The 8,360-nt window shown below is 48.0% G+C and overlaps 1 protein-coding gene across 1 annotated transcript; it reads right to left on the bottom strand.

Moving 5' to 3' along the window:
* Positions 1-559: 559 nt before the first annotated feature.
* LOC112834144 (IQ domain-containing protein F5-like) lies at positions 560-2,485 on the bottom strand. Its single transcript, XM_025885611.2, has 3 exons — positions 2,344-2,485; positions 2,024-2,164; positions 560-1,009 (listed from the first exon to the last, which is right to left on the bottom strand). Exons 1-3 carry the CDS (start codon positions 2,359-2,361, stop codon positions 575-577), a joined length of 594 nt encoding a protein of 197 aa, XP_025741396.2. The 5' UTR covers positions 2,362-2,485; the 3' UTR covers positions 560-574.
* Between the last annotated feature and the right edge of the window lie 5,875 nt (positions 2,486-8,360).

Below are 8,360 nucleotides of genomic sequence, written 5' to 3'. Positions count from 1 at the left end.
GGAGCAGAGACACGTGAGTGGAGGGGAGCTCCATCTGGAAAGACTATCTCAGGAGAGGAGGCAGCAAGTGCAAAGTTCTGAGATGGGAGCGTGTGTGGGGGGAGATCTGAAGAGCAGGGTGGCCAGGAGGGACATGGAGAGGGTGACACGGCCAGGGCCAGATCATGCAGGCTTATGGAGACCCAGGAGGGCTTTTGGAATTGTTCTAAATTTAATGGGAAGACACAGAGCATCAGGTGACGCAACCTCCATGTGCCACAACCACAGGGGGCGCCATGTACGTGGACCACATTGTGAAGGAGTGTCCCTGGAGTTGGCTGAGTGGGCGGCCCTGCAACCCCAACTCTCCTACCCATGGCAGACATTGCTCATCAATTACAGACCCCACTCACCCAGCACTGGATGCTCAGAATCCTTCTCCACCAGGGACCCCAGATGACCTCAGCCAATTCTTCAGAGCTGAGCGTGCCAGGCCCAGTCTCTGCCATCATTTTCCCTGACCCTTTGCTGACACAGGGACCTCCTGGGGCTGGTCTGACAGAGACACGGTGACACAGAGTGGGAGCAGACCTGATCAGTTCTTTATTGGAAAGGGGATGCTGTCTGTAATCCGACAAATCTGTGACCCCAAAAAAATCTCGAGTTCCAGACCCAGTTGGGATGCTGTGAGGTCGTAGTTGCCACGGAAAAAGCCACGGGAATGGCAATTATGCCAGCGCCAATAGACCTGGATGATGCGGGCAGCGTGGAGCAAACGGCAGTATCTCTGGCGGATGCGCCACATGCGGACCAAGGACTGCAGCTTGACCACTGCCCATTCTTGCCGCAAGAAGGACTCGAGGACTGCTTGTTTTCTCTTCTCCAGCAGCTTTGCCAGCGTCACCTTCCACCAGTGCTGAATGATACATGCTCTGAGTGCTGCGTGTAGCAAGGTCCTGCGCACCAGAGTACCCCGCCACCACGCCTGGATCTTTATGGCTTTCTGCTCTTGGTCAGGGCGCTTCTTTTTCTTTGGGGGGAGAGGTTGCAAAGATAAAGAAGGGATTCTCAGGGAACATTCCCCACCCACCTCAGCTCCAGGGCATGCCAAGAAGGGCTTCCTCAGAAGTTCAGGAGCACTGGGCAGGGACCCAGTAGACCAGATATGTGTCCTGTCTCTGCCCCTCTCTCTTAATGCACCTGGACACATCACATTGTCCCCTGAGGCTCAGGCTCCTCATCTGTAAAATGGAGCATTCTGGCACTAGCTATCCCGCCATTACATGGACCTGGTTGGCCTGTCTGGAACAAGCATGCCATGAATCATGTTCCACCCGGACCTGGCCACCTACCTGGGCTGCACAGTCCTTCCCTCCCCCCCGCCACCGAGACGGCTGGAGAAGCAGCATCCTTTGTTTGCTTTCATGCCTGACTCCAGCTGAAGCTGTGTCCCTCTGTCAAGTCACAGTATTAGAAGTTTCCCTGCTCCACACAGTGTGGAGTCCTTCTCATTTAGCTCTCACTTTCACTTCTTTGTGTTCTCACATCTTAAACTTCAGTTAGCACGCATGCATGCACACATGTGTCTGCACGCGCACACACACAGTTCTAGACTCGGCTTTCCCTGTACGTGGCAACATCCTCTCCAAACACAGCCTCACTGTCCCACGCCCCAGCTTGGCATGGTCCGATTCCCACTCGTCAGGGGTTCCTCTCCCTCCGACCAAGTGTCTGTGCCTCAGTCACCCCCTTCTCTCTGACTGAGAAGGAACTCGGAGGAGAGAATAACCAAGGATGAAGCGGAATGAGTACCTACTCATTCCAGCTCTGGATAGGGCAACCATTCATCCTGGTTGGCCTGGGACATTCTCAGTTTATGCTTATTATTCCTGAAGAATCATTCATAGCACTTTCACTTACAAATGGAACCTGGTTCAGATGACAGATTCCAGGATCAAGCCATGCTATGGGGCAGAGAGAAGACAACCCATCAGTCCTCGAGAATAGGAGTCACCCTCAACTTTGAGGGCCTTCAGTGACCTACCTTTGGTGGACAGGGTGGGGGTGGAGATGGAGGAGGTGTGGGTGGAGGCTCTTTTTTCTTTTTCTTCTGTTTTTCTTTCTCTTTCAGCAATGTGGTTTCATCAGCATCTTCTATTATGATTTCACAAAACTGGCCATCCTTCTGTAATCAGAGTTTAGAGGGGAAAGGTATGGGTAGGTGTTCTCTGTACAACTTTGTGCCACGTCCACCTCATACTCAACTTCCTGCCTGGCCCAGAGTCCCTAGATGTAGAACTCGCATCCTGAGTTAACTGGAAATCCACCTTCCCCTGCCTGCAATTCTGAGTGGCTCTCTCTTACACAAAACCGAATGCCCATGACTTGGATATAGATGTTTCAAAGCCCCTCAGGTCTGTAATCCCTTAAATTTCCCATGGTTAGGAGTGTAATGGTTCCATTGCTCCCAGGTCTGTACTCTCCCGGCCGCAGCCTGGCAGGAAGAGACAGGGATATGATGTCATAAGGGCACCTATGACTCAGGCACCAGGATGGTTCCAGACAGTTGAGTTCTTTTTGATGAAAATGTGGAAGTCCTTGCCCACTCTTTCCTACCATAAGTGCCCAAAATTTGGCAAAAAAGGCAGCACACAGAAAATACTGCCCATGGACACAAAAGTGTATAGAGACAGTCATTTCAGGCTGGTCGATAAAAACATAAATTTGAGACAATTTAAACATCCATTAATAGAGCATTCGATTAGATGCATTTCATTTCAAACAATGGCACCAAATAACGATTAGAAAGAAGGAGTTTTCAGCAAAATCTTAAACAAGCACTTCACTAAAGATTTATGAATGGCTAGGAAGCACATGAAAAGATCCCCAACATCAGTCACAAGGGAAAGGAAAATCAGAACCACAATAAGATCCCCCCGAATACCTTAGAGAATGGCTAACATAAAAAATACAACATCAAATACTGGCAAAGACATACAACAGCTGAATCTCTTCTAACACTGCTGGTGGGAAGGTAAGAAACAGAAACGCTTTGGAAAGTGGTTTGCCTGTTTCTAATGAAGTTCAGCATCTATCCACCCTATAACTCAGCGGTTCTACACCTAGATCTTTACACAAGAGACATGAAAACACGTGTCTGCAAGAGTTAGGCATGCATGTTCATAGCAACTTTATTCAAAGAGGTCAACGCTGGAAACAATTCAGATGTTTACCCACAGGGGGCTAGGCAAAGAAATTGTGGCATATTCATTTAATGAAATAATACATGGTAATAAAAATGGACAAATGACTGACACCCACAATAACGTAGGTGAACCTCAAAAACATTATGCTAAATGAAAGAAGCCAGACATCAAAGAGCATTTACAGGATGATTCCACTTACAAAAAGTTAGAAAATAGGCAAAATGAAACTATGGGTAAGGTAATTCTTTTTTTTTTTTTTATGGGTAAGATAATTCTAAAGAGAGTTTACATCTGGGGTAAGGTATGAGAGGTATTGCCAGCAAACAGGACAAAGAAAGAGGAATTTGCTATATCTTGTTTTGTGTGGTGGTTACCTGGGGATGCAGAATCATAAAAACTCATCAAACACCATTAAGAAGCACCTGATAAAGCCACAGTGAGGGCTTTTGTAGAGAGGAGGCCATTTAAGGTTGGAGGGCGTTAGTGTGGAGGAAACGGGATGAGGGGTGGGGAGGACAAGGGTTGGCTGGAAGAGGCAGGAAGAGGTTGGGACACATGGCAGAGGGAAGGCAGGGAAGCATCTGTTTGGAGATGTAGGTGTTGGACCATCCCCAGATGCCAGGCTTGCATCTCTGGATTTCTTTCTTAGTTTAGATCATGGCCCAGAAATTTTTTACTATATTGTTAGTTTTCAATTCATTCAAGCAGAAATTTGTGGGGTTTTCTTAAGATTTTATTTATTTATTTATTTATTTGAGAGAAAGCACGAGCGGGGGGTAGGGGCAGAGGCAGGGAGCCCGATGTGGGACTCGATCCCAGGACCCTGAGATCTTGACCCGAGCCAAAGGCAGATGCTTCACCGACTAAGCCACCCGGATGCCCATTCAAGCAGAAATTTAAAAATATATATATACTTTGATCAGCTTTTCCAGTTCTTCTCAACAAAAGGATTAATCCCAATGACTCAGCACACCATTATCTGACATGGAAATCTCTCCAGATTATATGTGCTTTTTCCCGATTGAAGCAGTTAGCACACTCGGTTACATTAGTTTCAGGTGTACAACACAGTGCCTGGACACGTTTAACCCCTGCTATATTTTTATCTGCCACCTTATTTTCAACTTTTCATCACATTTTGTTAACAAAATAGAGGTGTCTTTTTTTCCCTCAGCATTCTTATATTTATTCAAATTTGAAAACCAAAGTTTGATTCTCGTACTGCTAGGGTACACAGAGCACATACAATCATATACAGAGCGCATGTGACAGTGAAGAGCAAACCCCCTGGGAAACCTTCTAGACTAACAGTCACCCTGAAAGAATTCTGAAGACCAAGAGTTGCTAATGAAGGAATGTGTTGAAGTCAACCTTCCTCCCACAGGCCAGATGCGGAGCCTGGGGGCCAGGTCACTCTTGTTCAGCTCAGCCTGTGGCGCCGTCTCGGGACTGTCCCCACCACACCAGCTTCTCGTGCTTTCACGCCATCCTCCCTCTGGACGGTGCTGGGAAGTTTGGTTTCTGCGTCTGTGCGTGGGGAAAGGTGACAGCACCACAGGTTCCTGAGACACGCCATCATCGTGGGAGCGCGCCTTTCCAGGCAAAGCAACAAGACTTGTGTGGGTGGCGGAGGGACAGTCCCAGCTTGTGGAGAATACCCTTTGGGTAACACCATTTCTCTCTCTTTAAAAAAAAAAAGTATTAAATTCAATATGCTGGCTAACTGAACATAAAAAAAATAAACAGTATTAAATTCAGATGCACACAGGACCACAAAAATAGTAATCTATTATGTTTTATTATGAACACATCTTGGATTCTTACCTTGCTCTTTTGCCAAGGATATTAACGTTTTTGGAAACATCTGAACAAGAGACCTATCAATCAAAATAATTCTGCAGAATCTTGCTGAAATGACCCAGAGAAGAATATGAAATGGTGTTCCCGGGTCCCAGAGTACAGAATCTCTGTGACTTCCTGGAATTCTAGAAATCTCCAATGCAGCCATATGCTGAGGGGATTGGATGCAAAATGTTCAGCAGGTTTTCCCATGTATCTCAGACAGCTTTCAGCATTTGTGTGAAAGAATTGCCTTTGCCTCATAGAAGAGATCCAACAGAGAGTCAGTATCTTGAGGTGGAAAGTCAGGACAGGGGACAAAGGCACCGAGCAATGAGTGAGCTCCAGGGAGAGCAGCCTTTGGAAAGAGAAGCACCAAGACAGGGATGCTGCTGCCCACTGATGGCCTTTCCTTGGATGTCCAAGGCCAATGCGACCCTGGTCCCACCATGGCTAGAAGAGATGCATGAAAGAATCTCACTGTGCTCTTTCGTCTTCAGAATAACATCTGGGCCACCACCACCTCGGCTGAGGATCTACCCATCGGCTCCTTGGTCAGCTCAGAGCCCCCGCCGGTGACCTGTGGCTGCCTGGCCTCCTTGCTCACCATCAGCTTCCTGGAGAGGTATATGCCCATGGCCTGATCCTCCTGGAGGAATCTCTCCACGTCTTTGTACGCTTTTGTGTATTTGTACTTAACAATGAGTTCACACCCCCGATGGCAAACCTCTGCACCCTGCTGGGGGAGGTGGTATGTGGAGTCGAGGCTTTGTAGAGTTTTTCAGGGGTTGAGAGTCTTCCGCTTCAAGAGATGCTCCAGAAGCAAGACAAGCTGGTCTGGGAGGAGCTTTGCAAACACTTCTTTGGTCTCCCTTTGTTTCTGTTTTCAGGGTCTCTGGTCACTCATATTCATTTCTTGACCACGTGAGCCTGGCAGTGGCTCACCCCCAGAAGCGGAGTGGGGGCTGGCTGTCAGGAGAGCAGGAGGAATGTGGGGGCCCGCAACACCTAAGGCACAGCTCGGGAGGTGGGTGGCAGGGGCGATAAAATAAATCAAGGTGTCTCTTGATTCAGCAAGGAAGTCTGTATTTTTAATAGATGAATGCTGCAAATTCACATTTATCATGATTTCTAATATGACTGGAGTTATTGTGATACTGTTTTATGGCTTCCATGCCTGGTTTTCCCAGGAAGTGGCCACAGAAGGGAGGAATGCTTTGTGTCGCAGCCCCTGGGGAGGGAGGTTGTTGCCCCTCAGCTCCTGGCCTGGCCTTCCCAGCTGACAGCCAGACTCTCTGTTGTTCTACCCTGAGTGGAGAAGATGCCTGGGCTGGGGATGCAGAAAAATAAAGCCCAAGTCCTATACTCCCTGGGGACAAGCATTAGACCATGTTCCCTGTCCCTATTTGCATTCCAGTGAGCCTGAAATCTAGGGTCTATTTTAGAGAGGAGATTTTCCAGCTCTGCCTTGGGTGGACTAGACCTAGCACCCCCCCTTCTATGTAATAGATTTCCATAAGTGGTCATCAGGTTGGGTAGGCTAGGGTATCCTACGTCATGGCCTTCTTTATTTCAAGCTCCATCTGGCTTTGCGGACCATAGAGTTGTAACAGGAATCAAGGAGGGATCTGGTAACATTGTCTGGGGGCCTGAATCTAGGTGCAGCTACAGCCATATTTGCCCCTTGAAAAACGGGCCTCCAAAAGATAACCATGTCAAATCCCTGGAACCTGGGAAGGTTACCTCCTACAGTAAAAGATGGGATTAAGTGAAGGGTCTTGCGAGGAGGGGCTTACCCCGGATTATCTGGGTATCATGCCATCACACGCATGCCTTATCAGAGAGAGGCTGTGGGAGTTTTGAGAGAGACACAGAAGGAAAGATGATGTAAAGATGCAGGCAGAGGGGCACCTGGGTGGCTCAGTCATTAAGCGCCTGCCATCCGCTCAGGTCATGATCCCAGGGTCCTGGGATTGAGTCCCACATCCGGCTCCCTGCTCAGCGGGAAGACTGCTTCTTCCTCTGCCACTCCCCCTGCTTGTGTTCCCTCTCTCGCTGTGTCTCTCTCTGTCAAACAAATAAGTAAAATCTTAAAAAAAAAAAAAGATGCAGGCAGAGATCACAGTGGAAGCTGGAAGAGGCGAGGAAGGAATTCTCTAGAGCTTCTTGGGGGAGTCTGGCTCTCCTGATGCCTCGATTTCAGGCTTCAGCCTACAGAATGTCAGGAGAACACATTTCTATTGTTTTAAGCTCCCATGTTTGTGGTAATGTGTTCCAGCAGCCACGTAAACTCATACACTCCATAAATTTAAGTGGGGCAGTGAAGTCTCTTTTTTGCTTAAGCCAAGTCGGTTTTCTATCATCTGCAACTGTAAGAGTCCTAATTCAGACAGGAGTTTAAGAGAAGAGAGAGAGGCAAAGGAATAGAGTGTTATCTGAGCACAATGGAGGAGAGAAGAGGGGGAGCTAAAGGGTAGGGGGAGGGGGTAACGAGCTCCGTCAGTGCAGCCAGGTGGGCACTGCCCCAGGAAGGAAAGGACAGGTGGAGACAGCGCAGCAATGAGAATTTTTCCAGACCACCACGGTGGTAATAATCATTGATGGGACTGTTACAATGATCAGTTATGACATAGGAACATCCATGCCATTATCTCCAACTGTGTGTGTGTGCATGTGTGTGTGTCAGAGAGACAGAGACACACAGAGAGACAGAGGCCAGAGAGAGGAAGCTGATCTGAGACACAACCCAAAAGCTGCCAATCTAAGTCTGCCTGAAAAGCTAAATGATGGAGCACCAGCTTTTTGAGAGGAAAGGTGGCAAATAGGAATAAACCAAATTCCAATACCTAATAGAGCAACACTGGGCCTTGTTTGTTTTACGCAAAGACATAAAAATCTTGGCCACATATTAAGAAGGAGTCAAGGTAATTCGAGGTAGGGGGCAGGTGTTAAAAAAAGCAGAACTTACCTGAGGAAGGAGAAGGAAAAAGAAGGGGGAGTGGTCCCTTCTCAAATCCACAAAATTGCCAAATGTGCAGGAGCCCTTTATTGGTACATGCAAGGGCAGATCCAGCCACGGGGAATGCCCAGCCATGAGGGGGGATGTCTACACATCCTACTGGTAGCAGATGCAGCCATAGGGAGATGTCTACACATTGGGAGAATGTCTAGCTATGGTGGGGATGTCTAGCCATGGGTGGGAACATTTAGCCATAATGAGGATGTTGAGTCATGGAAAGAGATCCTGCCACGGGGTCGAGGCTCAGCTGATTAGGGATGTCCAACCATGAATAAAGATACCTCTCAGAAGCTCAGCTGAGCTGGAGAGAGTTGAGA

This window comes from Callorhinus ursinus, unplaced genomic scaffold (assembly GCF_003265705.2).
Source record: "Callorhinus ursinus isolate GAN/ISIS: 27379988/994484 unplaced genomic scaffold, GSC_fseal_2.0 scaffold15, whole genome shotgun sequence".
Taxonomy (NCBI): domain Eukaryota; kingdom Metazoa; phylum Chordata; class Mammalia; order Carnivora; family Otariidae; genus Callorhinus; species Callorhinus ursinus.
This window is presented reverse-complemented; position numbering and strand designations above follow the sequence as displayed.

Coding starts and splice junctions, on each gene's coding strand:
- LOC112834144 (XM_025885611.2), bottom strand. Junction 1,010..2,023: donor CCCCACCCTGTCCACCAAAG/GTAGGTCACTGA, acceptor CTCCCCCCAAAG/AAAAAGAAGCGCCCTGACCA.